We start from the raw sequence: 22,601 nt of genomic DNA, 5'->3' as shown, positions 1-22,601 counted from the left end.
CGCTCTCCGTTCGTTCCCATCTCTCTCCTTTCTTCCTGTTTCCTAACCCTCCATCCTGACCTACTTTTCTCCCTGAGCTGCCCACGGTGTTCCCGTCTCCACACACTCGCCACTCACTTCAGCTGCAATGTGACTCCCTGACCCACCCAGATTTCAGCAGAACACCGTTTTTCTCCATCGCTGTGTTACTGCAGATCCCGGTTTAATACTCTGGAGCCTTTATCAGTTCAGACAGTAAAGTCAATTTCCCAGGCCTCGCCTATAATACTGGTGCCATGCGGATCTATCTATCTATCTATCTATCTATCTATCTATCTATCTATCTATCTATCTATCTATCTATCTATCTATCTATCTATCTATCTATCTATCTATCTATCTATCTATCTATCTATCTATCTATCTATCTATCTATCTATCTATCTATCTATCTATCTATCTATCTATCTATCTATCCAGCCCTGTTTTGAGAGTCTCCGTAGCTATTGGCTAAGCTGCTGTGATGTCACAGAAGGTTCGCAACCAGCATTCAAAGTATGAGCAGGAAAGGTCAGCCATGGAATAGCAACAATCATGACTTGTTCTGCAGGGGAAGTGAAAGGTCACTTTGCTGATGGGGAAATGAATGCAGCGCCCTGATTTTTTTTTTTTTCATACCACAACAGCAGCCTCTTGCTTTTTGTGAGCCTGACTCTTGCTGTTTTTGTCGGTCTTGCCTCCTACTCTCTAAGAGGGTTGCCTACCTAAAGATGTTATTTCTGGACAAGACAAAGGTGTGTTGGGAACTTCTGAGTGACTCCCATCTGAGGAACGAAGGTAGGATGTAGATAATCATCAGACATCTACAAATCCTTAAATTCGTGTTGCTATGTGCTGTCAAGTCACCTCCGATTCATGGAGACCCTCTGAATGAGCTCTCCCCAAAACATCCTGTCCTCTTGCAAACTCAAGCCTGTGGCTTCCTTTAGGGAGCCCGTTCATCTCTTATTGGGTCTTCCTCTTTTCCTGCTGCCTTCAACCTTTACTAGCGTTATTGTCTTTTCCGGAGAATCCTGCCTTTTCAGGATGTGCCCAAGGTAGGACCAGCCTCAGCTTCAATGTTTCTGCCTCCAGAGACAGCTGAGGCTTGGTTTCATTTAGGATCTATAAGTACTGCTCCATAATGAGGAGATTTTTGGAAGTGGCAAGGTGGACCTGTTTGCATGGGGATGTTCAAGATCCTGGCCAAATAAAAGCCACTTTGTTATTCTTGTTGTTACTTCGGATTATATCTTCCAGAATTTCCCATCTGCATCCTCTCTCTCTCTCATACATATGTACTCTTTCTTTCCTTTCCGCCCACATTCCAACTTAGCTTATCCTTTCTTGACTGTGTTATCAATGATTAATCCCTCCACCCACACCTTCATATCAGGCTACTCAGCACACATGACACTTCTCACAGCCGGTAAAGCAGCCGGGGCTCTGGGCTCGCTCTTGCAGTTTGTCTTGGTCTTGGGTCTTCCTGAATCTTTCATGGGCTCTGGAAAGTAGGAGAGGATTTTTGGGGCAAATGACAGCACTCTGGGGAGGCCAGTAAAAGACAGCTGCTCCTCCTCAACATTTCTGCAGAGGCTAAGAAAGAAAATGACTTCACCTTTGGAGAGAAAACTGGCAACCTTCCATGATGATTAAGGAGCTTCCCCCCCCCCCTCCGGCAATAAATGTAAGTTTTCTGTTTTTACCTAATTATAGATGTCCAGAATAGTGACTCCTGTTTCATAAACCGATTCCTAGCCCACTGCAATCTGTTACCACAAATTAGTCAGCCTCCTCCAAAAACTGTAGGAGTACCCATATTTTGAACACATTGTGGAAATAAACGGTGACAGTGATTGTTTAGAAAAAATTTATATCTTCTCCTCTTTGGCTTGATTATAAGAAGGAAACATGTATAATGTCTGTTTGTGTGTGTATGTTTTAAGTCTGGAGAGTCTTCTGCCAAAAAAACCCGATCTCCATTCTTTGGTCGCCTAGAGTTGATGCTTATTCGCCAGAGGTGAACAGGGAAGAGGTTCTTTCTCATTCTCCATTAATTGCCTCCCAAAATTATCTTCAGCAGAGTGATGCTCCATGGTCCTCACCATGGATATTTGCCCAAAGTTGGCCAAATATTAAAATAATAATACTTGTCTTCTAACAAGCCAAATATTAGGTACCATTATTTGGTACAGAAAGACCTTTGGTTTTCATTTTTGAAAACGGACACCAATGATTCCTTTCAGTATGTGGTTTAGTTATTCCACTTTAATGGCAGTGGTGTTAGCCCTGGATGACACGGAATGTTATTAAGTATTTGATAGCTGACACTTTTCAAGAGAGTGCATTTTCTACCCACCAACATCTAAATAATCCAGAGAGACTAACCGCTCCTCAAATTTAAAAAAATGACAACATTTCCATGTTCAAACTTGAAGGCAGAGAAATGGCAGAATGCACCAAGCTCTCAGATTCCCATTTCATTCTAGAGCCAAATTCATTGTCTAAGACACTAAGGATCAGTGTCTTGAATTTTAAGAGATGCTACTTCAGGTTTTCATTGCCACTGGTTCTACCCTATTCCCAGAATTGGTTCCGTGGCTTGGAGAAGTCGTGTCAAGTGCGGACTAAAAACCGGGGTGGACTTCCAGCACCTCCAAAACTGAAGTCACTGGTGGCTACTAGCCCGAGAATTCCTCTTCCTTACCCTGGGCCTGTCTGCTAATGCGCTGTTTGCAAACAGGTGGGCACATAAATTATTGGTTTGTACCTAAGCTGGCAGTGGCCAGCCTCTGTTCTTTGAATGGCAGTCTGTTCTCTGGTCGGCAGTGTGCCCAGCTTGGAAGAGAACAATCCTCTAGCTTGAAAGGAGATTTTTAGAAAGTTCTGGGTGTTTTTTGAACTTCAGCTCCCAGCATATCTGGTCGTGGGCCACCATTATTCTCTTACAGATCCTCCAGTCCAAATCCAGTTTAAAGCTTTTGAAAACCATAAAAAGAGAAGACGCAGGCCGTCTTAACATTTCCTGTCAATAATCAGCTCCTAAACAGTAGACAGAAGGAGTCACAAAAAGGTCCTCACAGCCTTTCCCGTTCAGGTAAAACGGTTTGCGTTCTCTATTTAAATTCTTATAATCCTTTTTAAATTTGCCTCCACAGACAGAAATTAGCAGAAGCAAATTTGTGTTAATTGGTGTCCTCCGGGGTTGAGGTCTCTGACTGCAGAGCGAGAGGTTGTGAGTTCAAATCCCCACTAGGCCTTCTTGACAGGGGCTGGAGTCGATGAATTATAGGGTCCCTTCCAGTCCTGCAGGTATAAGATTATTATTATTTAATCGAGGAGGATGTTTTTCTCCCTTCTTTCATCAATATGGTTCCTCCGATCCCAGAGCATTCTGTAAAATTTAAATAGGTACTCCAGGTATTGCTGCCTGCTGATACGCCCAGTAAATAACCTCATGAGATGGCTGGGGGGGGGGCAGATGTATTTAGGAGGGGTCTCAGCCATAGAAAGTTACTTTTTTTCCAAGCACCGAGGAGGAGAATTTCCAAAGAATATGTGCTTCCATCACCTGAAATGGGGGGGAAAAAACCACACACACAAGCAAACTCTGGAAACAGCCCTGCCTCCGTATGTCTTACAAATCTGAACCTTTTTCTGTTTCTGTGGAGAAATATTTTACCGTTAATTATATTTGTTCCGGGGGTCTGTCAGCATTGCTTCGGGGTCTGAACGAAGCGGATGGAACCCTTGCCAATCACAACCTACAGAATTAAATACATCTTGTCAATTTCTTGTCACCCTGTTGAAGGGCTATTAAAAACGTTGTCCTTTACATTATATTTTTTGCTTTCAGAAATGACCTTTCTTTTTTTTCCCACCCATAGCGCAACATTTATTTCTGTGTATTGTACACACTGGGTGCGCCATATATCTTAAACTATGTTAAACCGTGTGTGCTGGAGCAGCCAAGAACACCTGGAATAAAGGATGAAGCATCGACCTTACCTCATGCGGTTGTTGTAAATATTGCTGAGATAATGTATGCAAAGCCCTACGAACACTGTTTGCTAAAGTTCTCTGGGGTTTTCAACTTCCTGCATCCAGAAGTTTGACATTAGGACAAGCCAGCTCAGATAAGCCAGGAGGATATCGGGTCTGTCAAAGGATAAGCTGAACTAGAAGGAAAAGACAGATATTTGGGGGAAAAACTGAATATATGGCGACCATTTTTATATAGGCTACATTTGGAAAGGGGTAATACCCTGGTTAGGTCATATATCCACATTCCATTTTAGCGATAAGCCTCACTTCTAATTTTGCACCTTGGCAGATACATGATTAACATTTGCTATTCTATTCAAATCAGCATCCTCTCTTCTTTTGATGATGTGTATGCAGCTTTCTGAAGTGAAAAGCAAATTTTAAAGCATTTTGTTTGCTTTGCAGTCACCCTTCCAACCAAAAGAAATGGAAAAAAAAACATTGAAGGATAGTCGCTAACCTTTAAGGACAAACAGCACAATCTGAACCCAGGGCTTAGATTCCTAACCCACTGTCTCTTCGGTGTTTCGCTCCAGTTTCCCTAATGGATTATAGACCTGAAATTGATGGATTGACAGAGAATATGATGTGAAATTTAAATACTTAAATTTCATACACTTCGTACACTTAGTTCACATGGTTCTCTTAAGTGTACGAAGCCACCTTACCACCTCAGATTTGTTATCTTTGCCCCTAAAATCTCAGGGGCACGCGAGAATGGTAGAGAAGAGGAGCCGTTACTGTAATGGACCATCAGCCGCCAGGAGAAATTGGTGGCCCTTCTTTCAGTTGGCCGTAAATCTGCTCCGGATTTTAGCTGGCACTTTACAAGAGCCATCCATGCGGCAGAATCTATTGTAGGGATAAGGTTAGCTCCGGCAAAGCGTGACCCAAAATCTGGCCTGGATCCACAGCCCCCTGAAATTGGAGTCAACTCTTGCCACAGGCTACCGCTGGCTACCACTTTCCATGAAATCCAGATGCTTTGCAGTTCCGGCTGTTTCGTCTCCTGGGATAAGCTCTGCACATCATCCTAAAATGGATGTACCCCGCTCTCATCTTCCCACTGGGTTCCACCAATCAATCACGACCCAGGGGTTATGTATTCTCTCCCCCACCCACCCGCAAACGCAGTCAGAAACACACAGTCCAATTATCGCTAATTGCGACGGCTGCTTTTCTGCTGGTCCCACTGGGAAAATTCAGCACTACAAGCCGCACAGACCGAGCTGACATTTGGCGGGAGGGAACTTGCATCGTGGCAGTTAATTTGAGGAAGGGGGGGCGAGGCACACCACCACCCTGGCAGATACGGGATTACTTGGCTGGTTTTTTTTTAAATTTAATTTTATCTGTCGAAGAATCTGGGGACCGTGCTGTATAACAGCCTCCCCTCTTTTATCCGCAGCACAACCTGGAAACTGCTTAAGATGGGAGGTTCCCATTCTGAATCTGAAAAAAAAAAAAAAAACAAAACAAAAACAGAAGATGACATTCAGCATACAAGTCATAATCTATCTGCACATGCCTAGAGGCACTTCCCCCCCTCCCAGAGACCAAGAGAAAAATATTGCACTGCAAATATATAAATAGACTAGAAAACCATAGAGACAGCCCCTTTTTTGCATATCATTTATCTCTAGCAGGATTTTCAAAAAGCTTATAGTTTTCCAGTCTGAGAAATTATTGTTCTTTGTTTCATTTCTCTTTTTCCCCTTGTGGGATGGTAGGGAGAGGCTCGTACTAAAACCCTCGTTCTGGGTTCTGTGTGGTGTCAGATTTTCAAGTTTTCAGTTCCTTTGACAGCTAATCTCTCAAAAAGCCAAAGAAGGGGGAAATTTTAATTTTTTTGCCCTAAAACGGTCCAAAACTCCCAGCCAACGTGCATGCGTGTATGTGTAATTTCTCCTCAAACCTTTCCCCAAATCTTGCAGGTACAATGACGGAGTGGCCTACGATATGAACAGAGTGTCTGTGCTTCACCCCCATCTCTCTGGGGTGACACTGATCTCGTAATGAGCTGCCTAAGGGCAGTGACAAATGAATGCTGTAGCGCTCTATCCATTAGATATATTTTTCTAGGCAAAACTCTAGCTTTTGCCTTTTCGTTTGCTTTCTTCCCGGTCTTCTCAAGCTTGGGCCCAATTTCTTCCAGCTGGGAGAGGTGGTTGGGTTGCAAGTCAGGAGTAGAGTCCAAATCATTGTTTAAAAAAACAACAACCGAACAACAGCCTGAGTTGAGTTCGAGTCCAGTCATTGGTCCGACTTAGGTCTGACGTGACAGCATGTCCCATGACTTGACCGGTAAAAAGTAAGTATACATTAATGTGTGTATTTTTTCCCATGCAAAAGGCACCTCTTACAAACAAGTGAACTACAAATACCCTCCTCCCCACTGCCCACAGAATTTTGGGAACAGTCCCCCCCCCCCAAAATAACCCAAACTCTTCCAAAGTCTGCTTCTGTGACTAACGCTTACACAGGTCAACGTTACACACATGGAGGCTAGCGTGACCGTGGGGTAAAGAGGATGCTGTCTAACAGCTGCCAAGATCTGCTTTGAATTGTTGCTAACTTATTAGATCTTTTCCCCCTTGATAGATCTTTATCAAAAGAGAGAGAGACACAGAGAGAGAAGAAAACCTCGTCCTTGCTTTTAAGTCAGTGGAACACAAACTCCCCGTGGAATGCTGGCTCTGGTTGAGTAAATTAATACAGCCTGCTGAGTAAAATCTTCAAGCAGTGGGAAAATAATTTGGAGGTGGATGGAAGCGATCAAGAGACGGTATCTGAGAGGAAAATAATGATGTGGCTGGCATGTCCACGTGAGAAATCTTGGGAGCTAGCCCTGCCTCCCACTTCCAGCTAATCAGCACGAGGCCTTCGGCAGACTTTTGAGGCAACCACCGTCTCCCTCCTCTCGAAGCCCCTCTTTCATCAAGAGGACTAGAAGCTTGTTTGCAATGCAGAGCCTTGAAAATAGGGATTTATTTAATTTTGTTGGTTTTCCTTCCTGGTCCAGGATCTAATCATTTGAAGATGGAGGGGAGGGGGAATCATTTTTCTCAATGCAGGGAGTTCTGTTCTACTGCCAATAATCATTTCGTGAATGGATCCTGTCAATAACATCATTATCTGTGTTTACACTTCCTACATTTCAGTTCCTTCTGATGTCACCGTTCATAAAGCCTTCACCAAACCAGCTGTAAAGCACAGCAGCATTTCACGCTGCTGATAAGGGATGGTTCCAAAGATGGGTTTTTATCCTGTCACTCCCCAGCCTCAAACAGAGAATTGTTCTTCCAGACATTATTACCTGTTCTTGGCAACCTTTTTCGGTTTTAACACAAAACACACAAGAAAAGATGAGATCCGTTCTTTGTCTGTTTACAAACAACCACAGGGGTTTCTGCATCACTCACAGCTCTGAGTTGGCCTCCAGAAGCACAGGACAATTCTTCGTACAGAGTTTCAGCAAGAAGACTCCTTTGTAGGCTCGGTGGCTGCTGGTTCAGAAACCGGCAGTCTTCAATTATTTTCCGGGAATTATTATTTTCTCCTTGCACAAGGCTCACCGTGAGGGAGCAGCTGATCCCAAAAACAAGAGTGGGATGTAGAGAGATCTCCTGGTTTCTGTTTCAAAAGATCTTCCCAATCTGAATGCAAATTGGACTTTCTGACCTTAGCTGCTTCATGGTCTAATCTTTGCCTTCCATTAAAGAAAAGCAATGTTACTCCCCTGCCCACCAGAAGGGGGGGAGGGCTGTGATGCTCCTTAAGATGCTTCAGAGAGATAAAACCTCCAAAAGGGATTATGTGACATGACCTTAAGCCTTCTCCCATCCTTGTGCAAGGAGAGAGAGAAAAAAAATCCATCCAAAGCCCCAGCCTTTCCAGCAAGACTTCAGACATGCCAGCACACTGCCCCCTAGAGGTGCTGAGGCATTAATACAGACTGTTCCCCAGGGTGCTGTAAACCAGAATTTAAAACCCTATTTTTTAAAGGATGTGGCAGGTGTAAATTTGCTGACAAAGCTGCCTAAGTTGAGCCGCTGCAGCAGCTGGGCTAACAAGACAGCAGTTGCGAAGGTTATCATCCGGAAAACCGTGGAGTCATCAAAACGCTGGGTCTCTTAATGATTTTTTTAAAAGTAACTATTAAAAAAGAAATTGGAATCACTGCATTGTTGGGTGCTCAGAAAAAGAGACATTAGGCCAGTTGGAGAGGTCCACTATTCCATGAGGATGGAAGAGAGCTTCCGATCCCTCTTCTGGAGGACTCTTGTGTCAGCAATGGGTGGGTGGCTGTTTCGATGGTCAAGCTGAAGATGCACAAAATTGTTATAAGAATTACTTCTGAACAAGTGCAGAGTGTGGTTTTCACCTCCTCCGGATGATCAACAGACAGAGATCCATGCCCAAGACTGGAAGAACGTGAGAACAGCATTAAACAAGATCAACATTTATTATGAGTCCATGGAGAGGGGATTAGGGTGGACATAGGAAGGAAATTCAGAGAGAGTAGAACCAGCCTGTGTAGCCTTGGGCAAGCTGCACAGTCCCTGGAAGAAGGGAAGAGTAAACCACGTCTGAGTATTCTTTCCCTGGAAAACCTTGGAAAAGGGCTGCTGTAAGGCCGAATTGACTTGACAGTGCATGCTGATCATGATGATTAAGAATAATAGCTTTGTTCTTTTTTTAAAAAATATAGATTTTCTAGGCCTTAACTCTACAGGACAGGCTGCAAAGATTGTCATTAAATGTTATTACATGTCCCTGGCCTTCAGAAAGAGAGTTTGACAATAACCACAGGGAAAAAAAATACGAGTTCTCTTGTGTTGCTGACTCTGGGAATGAGATCGGGTCTTTGGCAGGAAAGTGCTACGATATTTTTGAAAACTGGCCTTGTTTTACTACAGCAGCATCTGCCCCCAAAAAACCCAGTTTCTGACCATCTGTGTGGTACGATCTCATAAATATTTTGCAAGTCCCTGCACCAGGGAGGAAATTTGGGAAAACAGCGATGTTTGCGCACGGCGCCTGCAGTTGGAACACATAACGTGCACGTAGATTGGGCAGGTGATCAATTCATCTCAGATCTCAGATGGTCATTTCAAATCATCTTAGAACTTGCAGGGCTGGAAGGGACCCTCTGGATCATTTGAGTCCAGCCCCTGTCGAGACGGCCCGGTGGGGGATTCAAACTCCCAGCCCTGACTGAAACCACTGAGCTATCCAGCAGTTCACCCCTCACCACTGTACCTGCTGGCTATGGCTGCTGTGGTGGTCATTCAACATCTAGGCGGCCACAAGTTAAACCAAGCATCGGATCTACTGTTTACAACCTGAGCTTCTAAAAAACGAAGAACACAAACGAGGCCGTGACGGTCAGGTTCCCATACTGGGAGCAGCGACTTTCTGTACTATGTAGCTTCATACCCATAAAGTATTCCTTCTGGAAAAGATCTTGAAAACCCAGAAAAGTACCCGTTACAATTGACTTGGCATTTACCACCAGCCTCCTTTTCCTTCCAGTGAAATGCATAAGAGGTATAATGGGGTTGGTTTTTGTGGGTTTTTCGGGCTCTTTGGCCGTGTTCTGAAGGTTTTTCTTCCTAACGTTTTGCCAGTCTCTGTGGCCGGCATCTTCAGAGGACAGGAGTTAGAATACATATAAAGGGGTTGTTTGAAAAGGATATTAAAAAGTGAGCGAGGAGTAGCGGATGGGAAACCTTTGTGGAGGAGAGGAAGGCACTGTTGTTGTTTTCTAGACATCCGTATTTTCGGGGGGGGGGGAAATAAAAGGCAAAAAAAACTGCAGGATGGAGAGACTCCAAATTTAGGCACACATTGTTAGCACTTCAGATTAAATCCTAGCATCTCCTGCCTCGCAGAGGGAGAATAAATGCACACGTCTCCATCTGTTATCGGCACATTCCAAATTTAACCCGAGTGTCCTCGGGAATATGCCCTTAACCTAAACATAGCAGGAGGTTTTATTCATTGGATCTGAAGAATATGAAATAGGGAAGAAAGCAGGCCTTGGGTGGGTGGTTTGTAACCTCTCTCCTCACAGACTCCCCGTCGGGCTCACAAAAATTCCAGCTTCCACCTTTCCCTTGGCGGCTGCTGGTGGTCCCAGCGCAAGAGTCTGGAGGAACTGGAGGCTGATTTAGATTTGGAAGTTTGCACGGGGTAGCCACTCGAGGTGCAACAGATCTGTGGGGTGTTTTTTTGGGCTACAGCCCTCAGAATCTGGGAGGGTTGTAATCCGAAACCACAAATCATCATACCTCTTGGAGGAACCATGATTAGCCTGCTCAGGGCACTGCCATGTGCATGCCCTCTTCCCTGGATCTCACTCTCTTTCTGCCCCCTAGACCCATCCGAGCTTTTCTGCAACTCCCTGGCCTCCATCTCTTCCTCCTCCACCCCTTCTGTCTTTCTTCCTGCCTCTTCTGTTCTCTTCGGTTGAGGACCCGCTCCGCAGGAAAGCGCCCCGGCAGCATTTTACCAGGAGATGAGAGAGCCACTTAAGAAGCCATTTATCAAAGCGCTCAATGCCAGACAGGTGGGGGAGACGGGCAAAGCTGCAGCGGGAAGCCAAGTTTAATCAACACCAGGGGGCTTTTAATACAGACGACTGGCTGCTTCTATTCTTTCTCCTTCTCTGCCTCCTCTCTCCTCTTCTTTTTATTAAGTAATTAAAAGGCTGCTTTTCCTTCTGGTTATAGACGGTACCATCACTGGGGGTAGAATGGGAAAAGTGGTCTATCGCTAAATTGCGCTCCCTCCTTTGGCATTGAGGGGGCGAGCCAGCCATCTATGACTCTGGATTTCACGTCCATGAGTGCCAAAGATGGAGGTTGAGCTGGGTGGTGAACCACACGGTGAAAGGAGGAGAGGGGGGTGGATGTTTGTGTGCCGTTTACTACATCATGGTGCCATAGGAATCCCAGAAATTACCTCCTATCACTCTGCAGGCAACACACCACCTGTGCTTTCTGGAAGTGGCTAGAGTCGTTTCCCTCTCACAAAACGAGCTACAATATTTTACATGCTCAGAAGTGGGGGGCTGTAATTTGTTCATGCTTCTAATGATCATCCTGCTCGTTGGATTCAGGGAGATGTGCCTCAAAAAACATTAGTTTTTGAAGTGCTGCCTTGCTTTCCTAAGAGAAGTGAATCAAAGCATTCAAACGTGACCTGGCTTGTGGTAGATGCAGAAGCGAGCTTCCTATTTACTTGACATGCTGGAGTATCTAGGAGAGAAAAGGTTTTTTCCATAATGAAATATCTTGTTCCACTTGCCAACTGTCCCTGTTGGAATGCACAGAGGCTCATTGTGGGGGTAGTTAGGTTTTGAATAAGCAGTTAAGAGCCATCAGCTTCACAAAAGGCCTACTCCTCGTTTGTTGATATGGTCCAATACAGTTGCCTGCGGTTTTTTTGGACTCTTTTCGTAGGTGGGGTGGCAGCTATAGGAGCGTTAAGCTGGATAGCTGCATACCGAATTTACCACCGTACCTCCAGATGTCAGTATCAGGAGGTACCCAAAGAGGCCAGCCTTTAGCATTTGATCTAGGTTCTTTGAAAACCCTCCCATAGCGATGCTCTTTCTGTACGTGGCATTCTTTTCGTAGCAGACACCTGCCCATGTGTCAGGCAGTGTTGAGCAGTCCTTGGTCTGAGGATGCTGTTAGACATCCACAAGAACAGTCTAACTGTTTGCATAAGACACACCACCTCCTGCAAAAAGCTGTTATGTCTGATGAGTAAAGCTTCTGGAGCGGAGACCATAGGAATCTTGGCCCTGCAGGACCTTTCCTGTATCCCGAATACCAAATTAGCAATTGGGAAATGGGCCAGACTTCCTTTTCAGATTCTATTAATCCTTTGGCTAAATGGAAGTGGACTTAGCAGTGCTACTTATTGGAATAGCATCCGTGAAATCAGCAATTTCAGCTAAGTACAGTTCAGGCACTTGTCAAGAGAAAGGCTGACCTTTTCTAAACCTTTGTGCAAACATCATTATATTACTCTCCTGGTGGAACATTCCAATTAATTAATTTCGGGTTCTCTGCTCTGTCATGAGAAGATGAATGCGGAGGAAATAATAAGTTCTCTCTCCAGTTCAGAGATCCCCCATATACCAGCTTCGTAAGCCCACGATGTTCCTGGTTTTGATTCTTTAATAGGGAGTGTGTGCCTAGCCGCTCTTGGCGTTCTTATTACTGGAGTACATATTTCAAAGTGACCCTATATAATTGGCTAAACTCTTTTTTTTTAAATGGGTCAGCTTATGAATAATTAGGCTTTATAATCTGAAACTGGTAAGCAGAACCAAAATATTGAAGCACAGAGCATTTTTGTGTTCTTCTGTGCCTATTTATATATCTCATCTATATCTGCATGGTGTTGTTTTGTCTTCAAAAGGATCAGCAATAGCCGTTGACTCCAGTTTCAAAGGTGCGGTGAATCCATGCCAGATTTTAGCCTGCACTGTACAGAAGTTATTCAAGGCACTGAATCTATGGGGAAGGGGAACAGAGTTCAGGACCCTGGACAGCTCCAGGAAAGGGCCAGTTAAAGCCTGAATGGATTCACAGCACCTTCAAAACTGGCCCTGAGCAGCAGTCATATACTATATGTTTCTTCGCTATACATCAGACATTTCCTTGCTATGCTTCAAAATTGTGTTTTAAAGCAGAGGCTCGGACAGCTGAATATAAGAAAATATGGATTTCTGTATTCTGGGGAAAAACTTATAATTTTGAAGCTGTTAGAAGGTGTTGCCAGCCATCGAATCCTTGGGCGAAAGTTCGTTTATGCGATCTACTCCCTAATCTTCTATAAGGGTCCCACAGAATGCACAAAAGAAGTGATGGTTTTTGCATCACAGCAATGGAATACAATGAAATTCCTGCCTCCTCAGCAGCACTCTTGCATCCTTGAAATTGTGTAACGGGCAGATGTTCAAGAGGTGCAAGCTTTTCTGCAGGTATCACACAGTCTGAAAAGCTGCACTAACAGAATTTCTGCCCATATGGAGATGTTAAAAAGGAACTAGGCATCTTGTCATGGTAAGGGTGGGAGATTAAAGCTAACTGATGCTGCCTTTTATAGATAAAAAAATTAGATTTAATTTCTTGCAAGACTGTGCAGGGACTAGGTAGCATCTGAACCCAGGTCTCCAGCGTGGACTTTGTTTCCCAGGCAGCACGGCAAGCGTGTCCTTCCCCCAAATGGCCGCAAGAGCAAGGGTGACCCACCCAACATGGCGGAGCGCCCGCTTTCATGTCATTTTCGCATGCCACACTCAAGATGGCGCACCTCGATTGTTCCTTCTGCTCGCCCCCGCTGGCCAAGAGCATAGAGATAGGAAAAAAAGAGAGCAGTCTAAAATCCCCATTAAAAGTGGGTTACTAAGGGAAGTGGTTACAAAAACATCTTAGGGCCTCTTTAATAAAAATAAAATTAAAAAAATAAAAGTTTTTTTAAATAAAAACAACAACCCTGCAGTGGATAATAAAGCATAAAAAATAATCCAGTGCCGGACCAGTAGTGTGCGTAACTATCCCTCTATATTTTCCTAGCTCTACAATTTAAGATGGACGATTCCCTCTTTGCCGCCCTCAAAATGGCGGCGTCAGCGTCCCGCTTCCCTTAACTCCCTTTGCGTCCACCAACCGGCCAGAGAGGCTCCTGTTGGGCGTGGCTTTCGGGTTGCCTTGGCGACGGGGCCCAGAAACCTGTAGGGGAGGGGGGGATGCTTGCGGGGTTCCGAAGATTCCACGTCGCTGAAATCCCCGGAGGCGCAGGTAAGAGAAGCGGCGAAGTGCGCCTGCGCGGATTCTGGGACTCCCGTGTAGAGTGCACGTGTGAACGGGCGGGCGCCGTTTCTCTTTCTTTCTCATCGATGCATTTCAAGGGGAAGCGTGCAAAGGTATTGCAAACGCCTTGTCAATGGCTTAGATGCGGGTCGGTGTGGCCCGAGCTGGAATGCATTTTTTCCACTAGAGGAAGGAAAGAAACGGGTCTGTTAAAAAACCAAAATGCCAAACTGCCCCTAAAAGGGGAAGGCAGCAGGAAAAGAGGAAGACTAGATATGAGATGGGCGGACTCCTTAAAGGAAACCCCAGGTTTGGGTTTGCAAGAGCTGAGCAGGGTCTTTGAGGACGTGATATTTTGGAGATGGCTCATTCATAAGGCAGCACAAGGTCAGAAACCGGCCGATTGTGCCCCTTGGACTGCAGTTCCCACCCATCTTTCACCCATGTCTTGATAGATGTCCTGCCAGGTGCTGAATTCAATGGGCGTGTGCTTTTGCATGTCAGAGGAAAAAAGTCTGAAAAATGTTGATTTTTTCTTTTTGTAGCCTAGAACTCTCAAGAATCTCCCAGCCACCATGTTTTATGGCAGGCTGGTTGTGGAACGGGGTGGTTCCTAAAAAGGTAACATCCCAAAAATCTTATTTTAGGTTTCCCAGAAGCCTCTGGTTGGCCATGTTGGGAAGGAGCCTTCTAGACAAAATGACTCATACGGTGTAATCCAGAGATTCTTTTTGAGCATTTTGCTTTACTATCCCACGCTTCCAAAGGTCTTTCCCTGTTGCAAGCTGCCTTGTGTCCTTTCCAAGGAAGAAGTCGGGGTTAAAATAGTTTAAATAAATAAGTAATAAATAAGGTGTCCGGGGACTCTGCAGCTTGCCCAAAGCCACCTAGGCTGACTCTGTTTTCTGGAGGCACGGTGGGGAATCAAACTCCCAACCTCTATCTAAATCACTGATCTATCCATGCAGCTCCATTCTGCGTTAATGTTGACATTATCAGATCCACAGACTCCTGCTTTCCAAGGCGAGCATACAAAAGAAGTCCTAAAGCTTCTAGTCCTCAGGATGAACGAGAGAGCGTTAAAACGTAGGGGGAATCTTAACAGCCGAAACAGACTGGGTGAGGGTCACTTCTAAAGATGGACGGAGTTGCTTTAGTTTTCTTTACCCCTCTGTGGATAAGCAGAATGAATGATGTGTAGCGGTAAAACTTGCACAAGACCTTTTTACGCTGATGAGTTGGCCTCTCTAAATCATGGTCCCTTCTAAGATGTAAACATTCAGATACTGTACTTTTTACAGAAGCAGTATTTCAGGGTATCAGACATTTCATTTACTTTGGGCAGAAGTCTGATTCTGAACGAATAGACCCCAGGAGTTCTGAATATTAGCAAGATGGTTTCCCCTTTATTATAGCTTAGCAAAACCAAACAACACATGTTAAATGAACTGGAATACAACCACCCTTGACTCATCTATCCTTCCTCTCCAAATCCTTCCTCTCCCTGCAGGTCCATGGCTGAAGTCCACGTGATTGGTCAGATTGTGGGAGCCAGCGGATTCCCCAGCAGCAGTCTTTTTTGTAAATGGGGGATCCACACAGGTAGGTAGAGCGTGTTCGTCTGGGAGGTGCAGGATTCAAGTCTGCCCAAGGAGAAGAAGCTAGCTCTAGGGGAGTCTGTGAGGGGATCAGTGGGAGACGAGGTGTAAGGCAGAGTAGACTGAAGATCCTGGATTCGGCCCCACACGTCTCTTTTTTTAAAAGGGTTTTGCTTTTACAAATTAAGTGCCACGACAGCGGCTAAAAGCTAGAACAGTGTCATGGGTGAACGAAGATGGGAAAAGTTATTTTATGGGCTGATGACTCCTAGAAGAGGCCCAGCCAGCGTGGCCAGTTCCATCCTGGCTGGAGGTATGGTGGTAACTTCCTCCATCCTTTGGTGAGTAGCCATCCTGTTTCCCAAACCTGGAGAGTCCCAGCCTGTTAGAGCACATAGTCATGCTAAAGAAATGAACCAAAAATCTCAGTCATCTCAGAGATGTAAAGGTGTTTTTAAAAGGTAGGAACAAATAACTTTTGTTTCTTCCTGGGCCGTCCACAGTCTACATTCGGTGAGGCTGCTCTATCGAGAGATAAACAGACCGAGAGATGGAACAGTCTTACAGAGCGCAGGCAGTGTACGGCCCAGGAAGAAACAGGAATGTGACCATATACGTACATACAGTGGTGCCTCGCTTAGCGACGTTAATTCGTGCAGGGAAAAACGTTGCTAAGTGATTTCATCGCTAAACGGAATTAAAAAGCCTATAGAAACGCATTAAAACGCCATTAATGCGTTCCTATGGGCTTAAAAACTAACCTTAAGCGAAAAGCCTCCATTGCGGCGGCCATTTTCAGTGCCTCTAAAGCGAGGCAAAACAGCAGGCAGCCATTTTGTTTACCCGGCGGCCATTTTGGAACCGCCGATCAGCTGGCTGAAAATGGGGGCTTTGCGATTATCACTTCCCTACGATCATCACAAAGCGAATTTTCCCCATCAGGAACATCGCAAAGCGATTGCTTCTGGGATCGCAAAAACAGCATCGCAAAGCGATTTCTTCGTTTAAATGGAGCGATCGCTATGCGAGGCACCACTGTACATAAGTGGGTGGGTGGATGGATACACAGATACACACAGAGAGACACATTCATTATGATGTACCTGCAAGATTGATAGGTCTAAAGGCAAGCAACTGGCTACTGATCAACCAGGAAATTTTCAAGGCTCAGTAGAGAGTAGTAGAACCTGAACCTCAGTCCAATACTCCAACCTCCACTCCTGTTGTGCTGTGCCTTCTCTTAAGTCATTTTTCTCCTTTTCCTCCTCCTCCTCCTGTTCCTCCCTGTCCATTGTAGGGGGTGCTTGGAAACTGCTGTCTGGGCTCCGGGAGGGACAGACGCAAGTTGACCACCCTCAGCTGGATGACGTGGCTTACTGGTCCCATCCCATCGATGTCCACTTTGCCACCAAAGGTTTGCAGGGTAAGAAATACCTGGGAGAGCGGCTCTCTGTCTTGTTCCTGGCGACTTCTGTCTTGTAAAGTTGAGGTCCTTGAATGAATCAGTTCCAAACACTGCATGGAACAGATGACGGGGTTGGAGAGCCAAATACGGGGTGTCCCAACACCTCGCAGGCCTACCCTTGAGGTCTGTAGCATGGTTAGTGGCGGAAATCCTGTTGCGTAGCTGTGCAGGCATAATGAAAAGCTTCAGAAGCGATAGGAAAAGAAATCATGGTAGGGTGGAAGCCATATCCGTGCAGCACGTCTGCAAGTGTGGCACGCCACAGTCCCAGTGTGAATCACACAACCGGTTGCACATGAACTGTGCCACTGTGGCCTGTGAAACTGATTGTGTAAGTCTGGTGTGAACTGCACCACCAGGCCCATCATGCCTCTGCAGGCATTGGCTCTCTATTCTGCCAACTGGAAAAGGATTTCAGCCAATCAATCCTAAGAAGCTCGTAGCTTCTTGGACAGTGGAAAGAAGAGGCTTCTGTACATCCTCAGAGGCACTCTTTGTCTCGGTAGCCTGCAGGGGTTGCAGCAGGCGTGGGATAGGATATTCCAAGCAAACCGTGCAGTCCAACTCAGATTCTGCCTCTGGAGTTCTGTGTCTTGCAGCTCCTGTGAGTCTCCTGCCTTTAAAACCTTCAGAAACTGGTCAGTGGTTTTCATCTCCTGGCCGGCTAGATGCCCCCAGGGAGCTTGCAGACCAGGCGTTTAAAAGGCTACCTCTGTCTTGCTTTGCTTTGTTAGACTCATGGTTTTGGCTGCAAAGGTAGAGTGCCTCTTGCAGTTGGAGGCTCTATCTAACAGAGCAGGAGGACCCTACATTTTTAAACTTCAACTCCCCAAATGCCCCCCCCAGCCAGATCCCAACAAACCCCCCAATATAAACTGGGATACCTGGGGGATTCTGGGATTTGTAATCCTACCCATAACCTCCTGTAACTTTGGGACTGGCTTCCGTGAATTTCTCTAGTCCCTTTTTATTCAACGGCTTTAGCACAACGCCTTCCCACCCAATGCCCTGAAAGGGTGCCTGGGGACCCGGGGGTGTTTAGAATTCGGCACCTTCCCCCCCCCCCCCCATTTTAACTTCTGAGATTTCCAGTCAACGTGCTGACGGCAGGGAGGGGGTCATGCTTTGCTCATACTGACCCCGTGCTCCCCTTCCTTTTCTCTTCCCCACGTTACCCTTGATATAATTGGCTCTATAAAAGGAAATTAATCTGCGTACATCGTACGCTCCGGCAGACACAGGAGCTTAGAAACCCGCAGGCGGAGGGAAGCCAGTCAGAATCACAGGGGGATTAAGAGCCAGGAGCCTGCTGCCTTTTGAATGGGCTACAAAGCCGGTTTGTTTTGTGTGCGCGCTTCTCCGCCGCCTCTTTTCAGACTCGGCTGAGCTGGGGTCGGAAAGGGGAGGGGGGTGAGAAGAGGCGGCTGCAGGCAGGAGCGGGCCCGTGTCAAAAGGCTCCCACCGCCTTCCTTTTTCCATATCGGCGGATGAGACTCCGTGTAATTAATAAATCATGCCCCCCTGGCTCCTTGATTGCCGGAACGCAGGGCTCAGGGGGGAAAAGAGAAAGAAAGAAAGGCATGAAAACCAGGAGCGCTCGGAGGCCTCTGATGAAATAGGGATGGAGGGGATCCATGCTGCAGGTTCAAGGGGGGGGCACCAAGGAGGGGAGGGCCCGGGGGACCAAGCCAAAGAGAATTGTGGACTCTGCAGAAGAGAAAGGGCAGGACTTCATCGCTCTTGGTTTATAGAGTCGAGGGCTCTCAGGTTCAAAAAATCCTTCCTAGAGGTTACACAGCAGACTTGCAAGGTAGGCCAGTGCTGTTAGGCCCACTAGATGTTCTCGGGGTGGGTGGAGAGGTGCCGCTCTTCATGGAGGTGGCCCCAATGAGGCTCTGAGGAATTGAGAGGTGCTGGTTCCCTCATGGGGGGGGGAACAGAGGGGCTACAGGACGACATGCAAGAAATCCTCATTTTTGAATCTGGACCACCAGGAGTCTTGTGTCCTTTTGGAAGCCCTGTTCCTTGATTATTATTTTTTTGTCGCTGCTGTGGGTCCTGTTAATCCTGTTTCCTTTTTTCCCTGCCAGGCTGGCCCAAACTGCACGTCCAGGTGTGCCACGAAGACTGTTTCGGGCGCACGGAGTTGTACGGCTACGGCTTCTGCCACATCCCGTCGAGCCCCGGCTTCCACCAGCTGGACTGCGTGACCTGGCGCCCGCTGGGCTCCTGGCAGGAGCAGCTGTCCCAGCTTTTTGTGGGCGGGGGCCCCCAGCTGGTCAACAGCGACCTCGTCTACACGGGGGCCGACCGCTACCGCCTCCAGACCCGCACCATGGGCACCGTCCACCTCCAGCTGGCGGTCCTGCTGCGCAACTTTGACCGCTACGGGGTCGAGTGCTGAACTCCCAGCGGGACCGCCCCCCCCCTGTTCAGCGAGCGGGGGAGGAAGGAAGGAAGGCCCCCCTGCAAGACCTTCAACGGAAAGGAAAGCCTTTTGCGGCCACAGAGGCAGCATCCTCACGCTCCAGGACCCGGGGCGTTGGCCCAGGGGTTGCGCCCACCTTGCTGGGTGCAGAACTCACCGGGGCTCTTGAGCTGGAAAAAGGCACGCCGTGTTGAAGGAAGAGGCCTAACATTTAGGGGATACAAAAGGGACTAGTGCTTAACCTAAAGGAAGAAAAGGCGAGTTTTCCAGCATTTCCAGAGTTTTCTCATCTGGGCTGGGATCTCGGGAGAGACATGCATCACAGCCCAGGGTTCCTCTGAGACACCCCCCCTCCTTTGCTTTTGGGAAGGAGCAGAAAGAAGCTTTGCTCATCGGATTTTCAGTTTCTTCAAATTGCTCATAACTGGGAGGACCAGTGTTGCCGGCACCGGCGTTCTGGGAGACCCATTTGTACACCTCCTGTTTCTTATTTCTGTATGGCCCTTTTGCCCCAGGGTGCATTAAACTGGCTTTTGGTAAAGGTGTCTGTCTTATGCATAGGGGTGTGTGTGAAAATTGCTTTGCCTTAGCAACCAGATGGGTAGCATACAAATTGAATGCATACCTACCTACCTACCTACCTACCTACCTACCTACCTACCTACCTACCTACCTACCTACCTACCTGCCTACATGCCTACATGCCTACATGCATACATGCATACATGCATACATGCATACCAAAACCACATTTCCATGCTTGTTCCACTCTGAAAAGAAACACATGCTTGAAACATGCTCTTTTGACTTGCCATGGGACTGACCCCATGTCCCTCTTGAGGGCAAGAGAAGGGGACGACAGAGGACAAATGGTTGGAGAGTGTCATTGAAGCAACCAACATGAATTTGACCCAACCTCGGGAGGCAGTGGAAGACAGGAGGGCCTGGCGTGCTCTGGTCCATGGGTCACAAAGAATCGGACACGAGTTAAGGGCTGAACAACAAAATCCTTCACTTCCAAAATTAGAGAAGATCACTTTGTTGAAAGCAGTGTAAGCACTGTATCTCATTATGCGCTGTCATTTTAAATGATCTCATACCCACTCCCACCAGTTCTGGTTCTAGGGCTCAGCGTGGCAATGAGCAAAAGGCTTTTAAGAGCACAGCAAGGTACAGATGTGTTTCATTCTCTTCCATCTTCTGTATGTTCCTTTTCATTAAAAAAAGAGAGCCTCGTCGGCCCCTTCTCTCTACCTGCTTTTTTTTAAAAACAGGGCAGACGGTAGCATGGATTACCAGCAGGTTGGTTCAGCCTGGATTTAATCAAGGCCTGTTAATCGTTGTGGACAGTTCGCAAAGCCGAGTGTAAAGAAGAAGAAAAAAAGAAATACCAGCCTTTCATGTTTTTCTGGCCCCCAACCACCATTCCTGCCTCAGCTGGAATTCGGACTGCAGACGGATGTGGAAAAAGCACAGCCCAAAGAAGCAGTTAGGATTAAGCCCACCGGTAAACGGCAGTGAGGGTGGGTGAAGTGGAGGAAGTGTTCAAGCCTGCTTAATATCATCCTTCTCATTCGTTCTGACAGCATCCCCTTGCCCCTTGTCTGCAAATAGGTATGGATCCAGCGGCCCCTCATGCCTAAATCATACAGTTCTTAATAGTGACTCATAATGAATCCTGGATGAAAAAAATAGCCCAAGGAGTTGAATATGAGGTTTAAAGCTGGAACAGGATGAGGCTTGAAGGAATGTCCGTCAAGGTAGACACGGAGCCGAGATTGAGGATGGCAACTGGCGTGTGGCTCTAAATGGCCCTTAAAAAGAGCCCCCTGAATCAGCCTTCTACAGCTCCAGTGTTTCTGTTCTGATCACGGTAGACAAATGTACATTTCATGGCTCAGGGGGAGTTGGAAACTGGAAATCACCCCCCTCAAAATCCCAGCCCAGTACTCTAGCTACTATGCCACACTATCTCTCAATGCCTCTGTGACCCTTCTTAGGATATGATGGGCAAACAGTCGTTTTGTGGAGATTCATTGCCCACAGATTATATTTAGAAGTTCCACGTAGCTATTGTTATGGCTAAAACTTTTGCCAGTTTGCCCAGTAATACATGGCTCCATTTTGTTTCTGTCCATGGAGTTTTCTTGGCAAAGATACTGGAGTGGCTTGCCAGTTCCTGCTCCAGGTGGATCGTGTTTAGTCAGAACTCTCCACTATGACCTGTCCATCTCGGGTGTCCCTGCACGGCATAGCCCATCGCTTCTCTGATTTACTCAAGCCCCTTCGCCATGACAAGGCAGCAATCCGTGAAGGAGCCGACAAAGGTCCGCATAGTCAAAGCTATGGTTTTTCCAGTAGCGATGTATGGAAGTGAGAGCTGGACCATAAAGAAGGCTGACCGCCGAAGAATTGATGTTTTTGAATTGTGGTGCTGGATGAGACTCTTGAGAGTCCCCTGGACTGCAAGGAGAACAAACCTATCCATTTTGAAGGAAATCAACCCTGAGTGCCCACTGGAAGGACAGATCCTGAAGCTGAGGCTCCAATCCTTTGGCCATCTCACGAGAAGAGAAGACTCCCTGGAAAAGACCCTGATGTTGGGAAAGTGTGAAGGCAAGAGGAGAAGGGGACAACAGAGGACGAGATGGATGGACAGTGTCATCGAAGCGATCAAACATGAATCTGACCCAACTCCGTGAGGCAGTGGAAGACAGGAGGGCCTGGCGTGCTCTGGTCCACAGGGTCACGAAGAGTTGGACACGACTTAACAACTAAACAACAACAACACCAAAGGCACAGCTGCCATTGCGTTGATTGACCATGAGATTGAATATTTTGGAAGGAAAAGAGGAATGGGGGGGGGGGATGGATGCTTTTTGCTCTCTCCTCTCCATAGTTTCTATCCACTGTGGGCTCTCGCCCTTTCTCATGTCTCCTGACCTTACCAGTTGACTTCACCACAGAAACTGGGCCTGGTCTAGAGTTTGCAAAAGACACATTTCTTGACCATGTGTGCGTTTTCCCATCACTCGCCTTTCTCCAGCGCTGTCCGCCTTCGTAGCTTCTTTCCGGTTCAGCCGCTTAGCGATTGCCGTCAGAATCCAACCTGGCTTCAAGCTGGCTCCTTCTGGGACGGCTTTCTTCCAGGTCGCTGCTTTCCCGTCTCTGAGCTTTTTGCTTTGACGCCGGCCTCCGCTCGGCCTAATCGAGGG

At 46.7% G+C, this 22,601-nt stretch overlaps 1 protein-coding gene across 3 annotated transcripts; it reads left to right on the top strand.

Moving 5' to 3' along the window:
* Positions 1-13,678: 13,678 nt before the first annotated feature.
* B9D2 (B9 domain containing 2) lies at positions 13,679-19,927 on the top strand. 3 transcript variants are annotated; one of them, XM_020810877.3, is made up of 4 exons: positions 13,679-13,883; positions 15,406-15,497; positions 16,791-16,916; positions 19,049-19,927. In XM_020810877.3, the coding sequence occupies exons 2-4, from the start codon at positions 15,410-15,412 to the stop codon at positions 19,360-19,362; spliced, it is 528 nt and encodes a 175-aa protein (XP_020666536.3). In that variant the 5' UTR covers positions 13,679-13,883; positions 15,406-15,409; the 3' UTR covers positions 19,363-19,927. The 3 variants fall into 3 exon arrangements, with proteins under 3 accessions (XP_020666536.3, XP_020666537.3, XP_072835865.2); XM_020810878.3 differs by lacking the exon at positions 13,679-13,883 and adding an exon at positions 13,901-14,008; XM_072979764.2 differs by lacking the exon at positions 13,679-13,883 and adding an exon at positions 14,406-14,516.
* The last annotated feature ends 2,674 nt before the right edge of the window (positions 19,928-22,601 follow it).

The sequence above is a fragment of the Pogona vitticeps genome, chromosome 9, assembly GCF_051106095.1.
Source record: "Pogona vitticeps strain Pit_001003342236 chromosome 9, PviZW2.1, whole genome shotgun sequence".
Classification (NCBI taxonomy): Eukaryota; Metazoa; Chordata; class Lepidosauria; order Squamata; family Agamidae; genus Pogona; species Pogona vitticeps.
This window is presented reverse-complemented; position numbering and strand designations above follow the sequence as displayed.

Bases quoted from the DNA above. Each gene is read 5' to 3' on its own strand.
- B9D2 (XM_020810877.3), top strand. From the start codon at position 15,410: ATGGCTGAAGTCCACGTGATTGGTCAGATTGTGGGAGCCAGCGGATTC. The intron at 15,498-16,790 runs GTAGGTAGAGCG...TGTCCATTGTAG, and splicing joins TAAATGGGGGATCCACACAG to GGGGTGCTTGGAAACTGCTG. The intron at 16,917-19,048 runs GTAAGAAATACC...TTTCCCTGCCAG, and splicing joins TGCCACCAAAGGTTTGCAGG to GCTGGCCCAAACTGCACGTC.